General features: G+C 52.1%; 1 protein-coding gene across 1 annotated transcript in view; it reads right to left on the bottom strand.

The window, feature by feature from the left end:
• Window positions 1–12,327, bottom strand: part of Col27a1 (collagen type XXVII alpha 1 chain) — a 118,994-nt gene continuing 106,667 nt past the window's right edge. Inside the window, 13 exon segments of the mRNA XM_028892657.2 lie at window positions 1–1,769; window positions 3,221–3,439; window positions 4,942–5,051; window positions 5,958–6,126; window positions 6,852–6,917; window positions 8,522–8,548; window positions 9,448–9,483; window positions 9,750–9,767; window positions 9,869–9,904; window positions 10,049–10,102; window positions 10,446–10,508; window positions 10,915–10,968; window positions 11,941–12,048. Of these exon segments, the coding sequence (XP_028748490.1) occupies window positions 1,623–1,769; window positions 3,221–3,439; window positions 4,942–5,051; window positions 5,958–6,126; window positions 6,852–6,917; window positions 8,522–8,548; window positions 9,448–9,483; window positions 9,750–9,767; window positions 9,869–9,904; window positions 10,049–10,102; window positions 10,446–10,508; window positions 10,915–10,968; window positions 11,941–12,048 (1,107 nt within the window). The 3' untranslated portion in view covers window positions 1–1,622.

Here is a 12,327-nt window from a genome sequence, read left to right as displayed (position 1 = left end):
TTCCGTTGCTCAGTTTTAAATATTTATTTAAAGTCCAGAAGGGAACACGAGAAACGAAACCCACTGAGGGTCTGGACACACTGACACTTAGACAGAAACAGAAGAACGACAGTGAATACACATCCGGTGACGAGAGAGACACAGAGGGGAAACAGGAAACAGCGCGCAGATGAGGACCGAATGACAAAACGCACGTCTAGCCTGGGGTGGGGCGGGCAGGGGTACACACGCAGCGTCTGGGGGAGGGGGGCAAAGTGAGGTATTAAATAATGGAAAGCAAATCCAATTCCTCACAAGACACAACTTTAGAAACACACAAATACAGACTTTGACATCAATCTTCCTTCTATAAAAATAATTCCATAGTTAAAATAACTTCGAAATGCAATTGGGGTCCTGACTTATTCAGGTTGCATGGAAGGTCACTGTTACGGAGACCGATGAGGTACCCATAACTGATTCTTCCTCCTCCACACAAATAGGCGCTTGGGGAAAGGATGTGGGTTTCTACACAGCTGTGCGATCTGAGAAAGCAGAAAGGTTGGCTGCACTCGGAAGAGGAGCTCCTGGGAGGGAAACCTTGGTCTTCAGAGACGGTCAGCATTTACAGTTCACCTTCCAGATCAGCCCTCACTGAGGGGCATCTTCCTCAAATCCGAGGAGTCTTCTCCCAGGTCGGGTCTTCTAAAGGGAACCAAACCCCTCCAGGAGCAAGGAGGACCACGTCAGAACGCCTCCCCAAAGGTCAGAAGCAGAAATCTCCATACTTCTGGTTTCTAGTAGGATTTTTTCTTTTTCTTTTTTTTTTCTTTTTTCCTTTTTTTCTTTTTCCTTTTTTTTCCTCCTCAGCAGATTATGGGGGTAATGCTAGTAACATTGTTAAATCCCCATTTGGAGGAGAGAACGATTATGGACAAGGCCCCACTCAAAACGTTTCTTCAAAGCCTGTGGCAACAAAAATAGTAGCACCTTCAGAATCTTAAATAAGGTTTTTTTTTTTCTTCTTAAAAAAAAATCACATACATTACAAGAGACAATTGTGAGCACCAGCGATTTCACAGTGGGAGGTAGCGCACAGCACCCCAGCCTGGGGGTCAGCCTCTCCATACCCCCAGCTTCTCTTGTCCTTCCTCACCTCTCCCAGGTGAAAAAAAATAGTAACACACCTTCTTTTTGTTTAAATAATATATATATATATAATAGATAGATTTCTTTCTTTCCTTTTCTCCTCTATTTTTTTTCATATCTCCTTTCTAATATTGCACATCAAAAGCTCCCTAGCAGGGACCAGCCGACAATACACCCCCTTCCCTTGAGGTGGCATCAATGGGGAGGGACTCTTTGGGGAGGGAGGGGGTGTCTACAGAGCTGGGCAACAGGCCATGGGCTGGAGTGGGCAGCAAGCCCTGCTTGCTTTGACTGGCTCTTTGGTTGGGGCTAAGCTGGGATTGGCAGTTCTCCAGGACGGCCTGCTTCCCTCTCTCAACTCCCGCTGAGCAGATAACAGCTGGGACCTGCACCGGGGTCCTGAGGCGGGGTCCCGCATCTTCTGGGACTAGCTGCCCCCAGCCTCTTCCCTCCCCAACAAGGCCTAGAGGAGCCTGGAGGTCAGAGGTCGGAGGTCAGAGGAAGCACGCAGGTCCGACTTCGAGGCGGTACTGCTTCCCTGATGAGACAGGTGGGAGGTTGTCCACGCTCACAATGGGCAGCTGCTGCGGGTCCTGGGTCCGGAAGGTGAACAGTGTCTGGTGCCAGCGGCCATCACGGACCTGTAGGTAAGCAGGAAAACGACATGAATGTGATTCTTGCCATTTACAAATGCATTTCTCATTATCTTTTGTTTTTGCAGGAACAATGACTTGTATGTGGCATATCTGGGTACACATCTGGCTTGGGTGCTTGTATTTTTTTCAAAGTTTTTTTTGAATATTCAATATTTTTAATTATATGTATGTGGTGTGTCTGAGTGTGGGTTAGTGTATGTGAGTGCAGGTGCCTTTGAAGACCAGAAGGTGGCATCAGATCCCTCGGAGTTCAAGTGGTTGTGAGCTGCCCAACATGGGTACTGAGAAATGAAATCAGGTTGTGTCAGAGTACAAAGTAACAAGTGCTCTTACCTGCTGAGCCATCTCTTCAACATCTATCTATCTATCTATCTATCTATCTATCTATCTATCTATCTATCTATCTATCTATCTATCTATCTATCATCTATCTACCTGTCTATCTGCCTATCTTATCTGTCTGTCTGTCTGCCTATCTATCTATCTGTCTGATCTATCTATCTATCTATCTATCTATCTATCCATCCATCTATCTATCTGTTTTTGAGACAGGGTCTCATATAGCCCAGCCTTGCCTTGAACTCCTCCTGTTCCTCCTGCTTCTGTCCCCCTCCATCCCCCAATCAAGTCCTGAGATCACAAGTGTGAAACATCCCACTGATGTCAATTTTTAATGTTTTTTCTTTTATTCTTGTTAAGTAATATTGTATGAAATCCACTGTGTTTTCACTCTGGGGCACATTCCTAGTGTGAATATCCCATGAACAGATTCTACAAGTAGACTCTCCAGACCCAAGGACAGCTGGTGTTCTTGATACATACTGACTCTATATTTACACAGAGCTTTTTTCCAACATCTCTTTTCTCAGTAGCTTCATGTGGGGAGCACATCTTTAATGACACTGTGGATACTAGTTTGACTAATGAAAGTAGTTTTACCCATGCATGACTTTCTGTCTCCTTCAACCCTTAGTGCACATCCTGTTTAAGACATTTCAAAGTGACCCAAACTATTAACAGAAAGAAAGGCCCCTGACCGGTAGAGTGAAGAGAACAGATACTCTTTCAAAGAGGCCTTTGCAAAGTAACAAATGTCCCTATTAGCCTGAAGGACTTTTATCAGCATAGACTCCCCCTTAGGAGGTTCCCAGAGAGGTTATCTTAGAGAGTGCAAGGCCCTGGGTCCACCCCCAGCAACACACATATGCACACACACACACACTCACACACATATGTGCATGGGCACTCTCTCTCACACACACACACACAGGAAAGCGAATAAAGTCAATTTTACTAAATAAATCATTCTAATGAAATTGAATGATGACAATGAATTGTATACAATGTAGTACAAAATGATAAGACATACTTAGAAAACCAGATAAGTTTCTCTAGTGTCCCCACCTCAAGGGACAATGAGGGGCTCCAACAGTTACCTTGCAGCCATCCACGGACACCTCTGGCCTGAACTGACCCCCAGCTTCGAAGACCTGTCCATTCCAGGCGCGGAAACGCACGGCTTGCCTGGCAGAGAGGCGCCCTGGGCCCTCCTGCCACACCGTCAGGTTCAGGCAGTGGATTGTGATGTGCTGTGTCCCCTCAGAGCTGAGCAGGTGCAAGAAATTCATCTGGACCCGGCTCACAGCAAACTCCACCTGTGGGGGAGATGCAGGTGGGAAGCAGCTTCCCACAGCCCTCAGGTCCCCCACCTTTCTGGAAGGCACCAAGGTTAGCCCTCTCCTGGCCAGTTTTTCCTGTGTCATCTGCCCACTAGAAAGACAGAGAAACCGAGTTCTGTGTGAGCTGGTCCTGTAGCCTCGTGGCTGTTCAAGGCCAGAACCAGAGGTCTGAGGGTCTGGTTTGTTTGCTCTGCTCTCCCAAGTGGATGAGCTAAGGGTTCAGCCAGATCTAGAAACTGGCAAGGAGTCTGCCCAAGCTGAGTATGGAGGGAATGTAAGGGGCCTTAAAGAATTTAGCCTAAAAAGGACGCAAACATTATCAGAGCTGTGATATGGGGCTCCGGGGAGGCGGGGCTTAATGGAAGTGGTTGGTTCACTGAGGGTGTGCCCTTCAAGAGGCTATTAGGTTCCAGTGCTTTCCTGTCTTTTTTTTTTTTTCTTCCCGACTGCTAGGGAGTAAGGAGCTCTTCTCTACTATAGTCCATACCACAGACCCCATGGCAGAAGAGCCAACCAATCAGCAGGAGACAAAGAAAACTTTTTTTCCCTTCCAGAAATGTTTTCACGGTGATACAACGCTAATTAGTCTGCCATTGTTCCTGATGGAGACGGCAGAGCTGGTGGGCAGCTCTGTTGCCGATCCAGGCTTACACCTCGTACTGACAGGCCTGCCGTGGGGTCCCCAAACCTCCAAGTCATCAAGAAGGGAGCCCTCAGAGGTCACTGCGGCCCTGCTGGACTGTGAGCTCCAGATGCAGGAACAGGGGCAAGTCTGACCTCTTCACACCCGGCTCAGGGTCTGGCTAGGTCGGGAAGCCAGCCGACTTGTGGAGCAGCTGGCCGAGTGGAACCAGCACCGTCTCAGCCAGGGGGGAGGTGCCGCGGGGAGTCTATGGCTACAAAAGTCTGGGGCTCCCCCACCTCTTCTGCAGCCAGAGCAGCTTCTCCACGTGGCACACTCCCACCCCCTCCTCTCCCCCACCTGGACAGCCTTGTAGAAACAGACAGACAAGCCGTGGAAGGGCATCCTGGACAGGAATGGCCACGCCCCGCAGCTGCTGCTGCCACCTGCCTGCCTTACCTTGGGGTCGCCTGGCTCCACCCCAAAATGCTTAGCCCAGGGACAGACATGGTGTGCAGATACCGAATGGGAATTAAAGATCATGCATGCAAGAGTGGCACGTGTCCCCAAACAATCTTCTGACGTCGTGCCAACAATTCATGATTCTCCTGGACCACAGAGTGTTCCAAGAGAAGATGGGGTCTTCAGCCCTGAGAGTCCACAGTGTGTGAGAACACAGCAGTGTGAATGGGTTTGTTAACCACACATTAGTCCTACCCATCCCCAACTTCTAAGAGAGGAAACTATGTCTCAAGAAAGGATGGCCTTCCCACAGCTTTTCAAGAAGACAAGCCAGGCTCAGGGCAGGGACTGGTAGGGTGGGCAGCGCCTGGTAGCAATGGGGAGCAGATGGTACCTTGGAGGCCGTGATGGGTTTCAGACACGTCTGCCCACCGTGTGTAAAGTTACAGGAGACTTCAATGGTGTCAGAGGAGCAGCCGAGGTTGGGGTCTACCCAGTAGGTACCTGCAGCAGAGCAGGACAGGGACATGTGTGTCAGGAAGGAGACTGCAGGACCTGAACCTGTGACTCATGGAGCTGCAGTGGAGTGGGAAGTTAAGGGGCAGGGCAGGCAGACACAAGGTAGCTCAAGGCCCAGGCAGGATGCCTTCTGGGTAGAGCTGACAAGCGGGAGTTCCATGCTCTGGCAACAGTGTGCCTGTGCTCTTGCTGGGATGTAGCTGCTCTGTAGAGTAGACAACCAGGGTCTCAGCTCCTGTAGGTTCTTCGAGGCTCAGGCTTCCTCCCAGACCTGCCCAAGGAGCTGGGGCTCTGGCCTACATCTGGCTTATCTGGCTTCCCTTCATCTATACTTCTGCCTGCACCTGGCTTTCCTGCTAGGCTTCCTGGCTGCCAAGAGTTCAGCAGCAGAGGAAAGAGGGCCCCAACATCTGCTTCTAGCAGGAGCAGTGCAGAGCTAGACTAGGGACCAGGCGGCACCATGGCACGCCCCAACTCACAGGTGAGGTGAGTCACAGTCAGGGGAGGTCAGAAGGTGAGGATCCCTGCTCAAACAGGAAGCCCCTGGGCTTCTTCTAGCCTTGGGACAGTTTTTTGGTGTTTTTTGTTTGTTTGTTTGTTTTCAAAGTCTTATCCTTGCGCTCTGAATGGTTCCAACGTGTGGCGCTATGGGCTACATATGGCCCATTCTCTCTACAATACCCTCAAAGCCTGAAACATGGGCCTGGCACTGTGAAGCTCGGAGGCTGTTTCCTGAGTGAATAAATGAGGCTGTGTGTCTATCTCTGTGAGAACAGAAATTTGGATGAGATACGCCAAGGACCCAACACTCCATCGACCTGAGCTCCTCCTGAACTTGTGCCACCCCAACACAGGCAGGAGGACCCTCCTCAGCCCCACAAACACTCTTACCATCCGCCATCCTCTGCTCACAGTCCATGAGGTCCCGGCAGACCCGGGCTGGATTCTCCTTGGTGCCCAAGGGCGTCTTAATGCTCTGGATGAGGTTGCTGAGGTAGTGTAAGGTTTTGAAGATCTCTCCTCCCTGGTCCAGCACCAGCTGGTCCGGATAGCTGTACCCCTGCTATGGAGAAGAAGGGCCATATGTCCTGGCCTTGCCCAAAGTCCCAGACACATTGCTCTGAAGTTCTCACTGTCTGGGGAGCCCAGTGACCTCCCGGTTCCTGGCTAGCTCAGACTGGCTAGCCCTCCATATCACAGATAAGGAGAGGGAGGGTCAGGGACATAAGGTAGTGGGTCCAAGGGCTGCTTCCTTGCCCCTGGCCTATGAGCCCCAGCAGGGTTGGTAGGAGGACTGAGCTCCCCACCATGACAAGGAAGCAAGGATGCAAAATGGGCTCTGATATTGGCTGGAACACCCTAGACCCATCTCAGCCTGGAATCTCAGTGCAGAGCTGACCGCAAGCTGGGTCTCAGCAGCACCCTGGGGCTCCCTTGTTTCTGGGTGACCCCTGGGTGACCCCTGGGAACCTGCTGTGGGCTACGGTCCAGAAAAGCATCCCTCCTTCACTCAGGCCAGACACAAACTAGACATGAGAGGCTTCCGAGAAGCACAAGGGCACCGTGTCTGCATCTGGCCTGGTCCTGGCAGCCTGGGCTGTGGTACCACTTCGGACTGTGGTTTCCATGCGAGCCCTAGTGATGATCTCCATCTGAGACTGTGAGGCATCACGAAGGCAAGGGCTCTGGCACTCTCTGTGTCAGCCACGGGGACAGCATCAACCTCCATGACCTCTCTCTTTCCCCCAGCACTGGAGGTCACGTGGGTGGAGGTCCCGGCATTACCTCTGATCTGACTGCTCCGTGAGCATCCATCCATGTCTGGAAAGCTGCCCCAAGGTCATCTTGCTGCTGTGCAAGGAAAATAAAAGGTGTGTACCCTGTCCCCCTCCCAGGGGAAGCCAGATTCTGAAAGTAGGGGCCAGGGGTACAAGCGCCTGCTCTCTCGTCCCCTCCCCACTGCACCCCACCCCACCCCACCTGTACCCCCACAGGGTCTTGACCAAGTCACACATTCTCTAGGAGTTCCTCCTCCTTCCTTTGCAGAGAGTCAATGTTGAACATGCCACTCCCTCCCACTAAGTCCTTCAATAGCTCCCCAGGGCCCTCTCGGTATTGAGTTCAAATGCCTCGACATGGTTAAAAAACCCCATGTGTTGTTATGGTCTTCATCCTTCTCTCCCTCCACACATGCTCTAGAACCAGGCTCACACTGTTCTTCTCTGTCCCTAAAAGCCTCGCTCTGCTTAGCCCCAGGACCTTTACACACCTTCCCATTGCCTGGGGAAGTCTTTCTGTCCCAACACAGTATCCAGTTTTCTGGGACACGAAGCCCCACCCGGACTAGGGAAGGGATAATTCTGCATCTCCAGGTTGGAAGCAAGAAATGCTGCTATCCCAGGAAGCTGGGCAATTGTCAGCAGTGCTAGGCTGCTCCTGGGACAGGGGGCCTCTGTGGAGGCTTCTGCCTCCAGGCTGCTGAGGCCCATCCTCCACATGACCACGGACCCCATGGTTCTAACTGTATTGCTCTTGAGTATGTCTGGCCTCAGCCTTGGCCCCCAGATGGCTTGAACACAGCTGTAGGCTTACCAAGAACATGGCAAGGGGTCTGGGGTTGGGGGTCCAGAGCAGGGCTGTGGGGATTCCCAGCCCTACCCTTTCCAACTGAGGGGCCAGCCTTGGTTCCCTGGCCTGGAAAATGGACCCCCAGATAAAACATTCTCCCAGAGCTACTGAAAGCATTTCTAATAGTGTCTGGCATATGATGAGCGGCATATTTCAGCTAAGTTATATAGAGCGCTCTCTCCTTTTCCACATCTAGGAAAGAACGGGGCTTTGTCTCACTCTCCTTCCCCTGCCTGTCTTTCTGATGAAGACATGGGTGACGACGGGCAAGTGCTTTGTATGTATGGACAGCACAAAAGGAGGGATGGGTAGAGGCTGGGATGGGAAGAACAGGCACTCTTTGATCATCCAGTAGCCTGGGGCTCCTTTTCCATGCCACACCCTGGAGATGCTGTCAGGGTCTGAACCAGTGCTCACTAGTGTAGGGACAACATGGAGACTAATTGGTCTCCAGGATGGGACAGCTGAGCTGGGATAGGGCTGCTGTGCCCATCAGAGAACAAAAGGGTCCAAATATACCCACATGCCTGACCCTCTGGACCCCCCAGTCTAAGGAGGAGAGAGCCTAGCATCAACCCACGTGTGTGAAGGGCAGAGACAGACCCTGGCGTGGGCGCTAGAGCAGCCCTCCTGCACCCAGCTGGGGACATGGATGGGCCTTTTGCCCAAGGCTCCCCTTGCAGCTCCAGGCCCACGGCTCCAGGGCAAAGGACGGGTCGTGGACACTAGCAGTCCAGTCACTGTGGCCAGAGAAGACTCAGCTTCTTCTCCCCTGCCCACCCTACAGCCTCATCCTAGGAGGTCAAAGAGAATGGTGTGCAACTTACAAACTGGACAGGATGCCAAGGAGGGCCCTAGAAAAGAAGGTGGAGGGTCAGTATTTGATAGGGCCTTGGTGCTGGAGGCTCAGGTCACTGGAGCCTGGAAGGGCTATCTAGCGCAAGGAAGCTTGCTAGGTCACGAGCTCGTGGGCATTTTTCCTCTGAGTTGGAACACTTTCTCTTAGCGGGTAGAGGGTTACTGGAACTCAGGAAGAGTCACCGGGCCCCTCCCCATGGTTAGATAATGCGTTGCAAAGACTGGGGTGTCTGTTGGGATTGGGGAGGACTCTCCTACCAGGAAAGCTGCTTGCAAGCTGGGGAGGGAGCTCCAGATCTCAGGAGCCATCACCCACGGCGGGGAGCATCTCAGTGATGCAGCTGCCTTGGTGCTCCCCTAAGTAACCCCAGCAGGCATACTGGCACACTAAGTTAGACCTGAGTGGGTGTGTTTCTTTGCCCTGTCGATGTCCTATCCAACATGGGGAGATGTTGGTTCACATCTCCCCAAGAAAAGTCACACAACAGGTCCCCACTGGGCCTTCTCTATGCTCTGTACAAGTCTATAGGCCCCAGGAAGCACACAGGGCCCATATGGCTTTGGGTCGGGCATATTCTGCCATCAAAATCTTGGTCCAGGGGCTGGAGAGATGGCTCAGAAGTTAAGAGTATTTGCTGCTCTTACATGGGACCTGGATTTGATCCCCAGAACTCATGACCATCTATAACTCCAGTTCCAGGGGATCTAACCCCCTCTTCTGACCTCCAAAAGCACCAGACATGCCTGCTGTGGACTTACATGCATGTAAGCTAAACATTCACACACATAAAATAAAAAAAAATAATAAATCTTTAAAAACAAATGAAAACAACCCTTGTCTCAATCAAAGGAATCTGTCTCCTGCCCTGGGAATCCAAAACGTCCAGCTACCTACCGGTGGACCTGGCCGACCCCTTGGACCAGGAGGACCCTGTGGAAGAAAGAGGAGACAAGTCAGTGCTGGGGAATCCCTTATCCAGGCTGTCCTTTGTCCTACCCAGGCCCAGGGATGATGTGCCCCTGGGACAGAAGGATACAAAGGGGAGGGATATGATCAAGAGAGAGAGAAGGAGAGAGGGAGAAAGGGGGAGAGGGAGAGAGGAGAGAACACCTAAGAACGCCACTGTGGAAAGGAGAGCCTGAGAGCCCCCCCCATCCCTGCCACCAGCCCTAAGCCCTCACACCCAGCCTACTCACCTTTGGGCCTTGCAGTCCCTAGAGACAGAATTGAAGGGAGAGACAGTGAGGAGATGTGGGCTGAGCAGCGACTCACCTCCCGTTACCCCACAGTGCTACCTGCCAGGCTGTCCACTCACCCAGTCCCCTCGGCTGCCTCGGTCACCTTTGGGACCCTGCAACAAACCACATTAATATGTCAGGGCTCAGAGGGAAGTCCTAGTTCCAGTATGGGGAAACTGAGACTCAGGCTAGCTCTGAGTCATGAAATGCTTTGACCTACAACGCAGGAGACCCTGCAGCCTCCCCCTCACACGTACCGGGAGTCCAGAAGGTCCTAGCATTCCGGGGGGCCCAATGATACCTTCCTTTCCCTAAAGGAGAGAGAGGCTATGAGTCCTCGATCTGGGCCTGGGGAATAGAGTGACAGAGGAGGGTGGAAGCTGAGTGTCCCATGGGAATGCAAAGGGTCCCCCTTCAAGCAGGGCTGGGCCATGCGTCTCCTGAGCATTCCTGCATGCTGGGGTGAGCCACAAGAATAGAGAAGGGAGGGACGGGGGCAGTAGCAGGGGGTGTGTCGTCCGCTAGCGGGGACACGGTGAGCCAAGGCACCAAGCTGGCAACAGCAGCATTGAGAGGAGCAGAAAAACGTGTGTGTTCAGCCAGCCTCGGGCCTGGGGTGTCTACCCAGATGAGGCAGGGAGGAAGGGGACCTACCATCAAGCCAGGAGGCCCCCGCGGGCCTTGGATGCCTTTGAAGCCAATGTCTCCAGGGGGGCCCTGTGAGAAGCAGAAAGGGTTGTGCCCGGAGCAGCCACGGGGGAGTACCTCAGAGCCTTCTTACCCCTGAGTTCTGGCTGGCCTGTGCCCTGCTGATTTTATCTGAGAGGCCCTGGGAAGAAGAGTCAGGGCCACCCGATTCTTAGACAGGCGCAAGCTGTGTGTCAGCAGGGGGCGGAGTGGCGTATGCCTCAGGTCTTAATTTCTGCAATAGTCTTCCAATGTTCATTCCCTTTCACAGACTGGGAAAGCAAGGCTTGCATCAAGTCCTGTGCCTGAGGCACAGAGCTGCTGGGCTGAACACACTTCCAGCTTCTGGCCCACACTGTGAGAGCTAAGTGAAGACTTGTGGCTTGAGTCCACAAATGGCTGAGCGTCAACAGACACAGCGGGATGGGCTCTGTACCTTGGGTCCAAAGAGGCCAGTCACTCCTGGGAAGCCCATCTCGCCAGAGTCACCCTGTGGAGACAGTGGGACAAGGTGGTGTGAGTGGAGCCAGGACAAGGATGCTGCCAGTCATCTGTGCCAGTCAGTCCAGGGGTGGAGTGGACAGGCACCTGTGCCCTCTGCCAGGGGAGCAGGCAGAACCTAGCTCAGAGTCCCACAGTGACGCTCTATACTCAGGAGCTCCTGTCCTAGGTCCTTATGGAAGAAGACAAACAGACTCACAGATGCTTCCTGCCCATCCAAACAGCTCTATTGAGCACAGTCTCCTAACAGAAACCCTCCACCGATGGCTGCTTAGAAAATCATTTCATGGTACTGGAGAGATGGCTCAGAGATTAAAAGCACTGGGTGCTCTTCCAGAGGTCCTGAGTTCAATTGCCAGCAACCACATGGTGGCTCACAACCATCTATAATTTGGTCTGGTGCCCTCTTCTGTCATGTAGGCAGAATACTGTATACATAATAAATAAATAAATCTTTTTAAAAAATCACTTCATACAACAAATTTTTACTCCTTCCTTTTTGATGTGAATGCCTTTATTTCTTTTTCTTGCCTTATTGCACTGGCTGGGTGTGTAGTACCACACTGGTGGAGTGGTGATTTGCTTCTGCTCTTTGGAAGAAAGCATCCAGCCACCCTCCACTATGCATATTAACTAAAGGATTCGATTGAGCTGAGTTCTACCCATGATCCTGATTCTCATGTTGAGTGGGCCATACAGATTTCTTCTTCTAGCCCTATGATACCTCTTTCCTGCAGAGGAGGAGAGTGCCATCTAGTGCTCAGAAAGTGTATGGCTCTGACTCTGGCATCAAGTGTACAGGTAGCTTCTAAGCCTGTGTGTACATGTATGAACATGAGTGTTTGTGTGGGTGCATGTCAGTGTAGGTGTCTTTTGAGTATGTCTATGTGAGTGTGTGTGTGTACTTGTGACTTTAGGCATGTGGGTGTGTGGTCATGTATACGCCCTGGGACTCACTCACCGGCTGGCCTTTGGCTCCTGGCTCTCCCTGGTTCCCAGGAAGGCCTGTTCCACCTTCTGTTCCTCGCTTTCCAGGGGGACCCAGTTGCCCAGGTAACCCACTTTCACCCTTAAAGAAACACATCAAAATCACTAGTCAGGAGGATACATGGTCCAAGACCAGTGGAGGGGGAGTCTAGGAGCAGGAGAGCAGTGATTTCACAAGGTCTCAGGATGCAGAGGGTAGAGCGAGGCATGAGGCTGGGGCAGGACAAGCTCACCCCCCCCCAGCAGAAGCCTCCCTCATGACTCTGGCTTTCTCTCTGTTGCCCATCAAGGCTTTCTTCACTGTTCCTCCCCAACAAGACATGTAGGCTTCCTCTCCAAACTTGCCCTTCACCCCACCTCC

The sequence above is a fragment of the Peromyscus leucopus genome, chromosome 2 (genome assembly GCF_004664715.2).
Source record: "Peromyscus leucopus breed LL Stock chromosome 2, UCI_PerLeu_2.1, whole genome shotgun sequence".
NCBI lineage: Eukaryota > Metazoa > Chordata > Mammalia > Rodentia > Cricetidae > Peromyscus > Peromyscus leucopus.
Note: the sequence above shows the minus strand (reverse complement) of the source record. Positions and strands in the feature narration are given on the sequence as shown.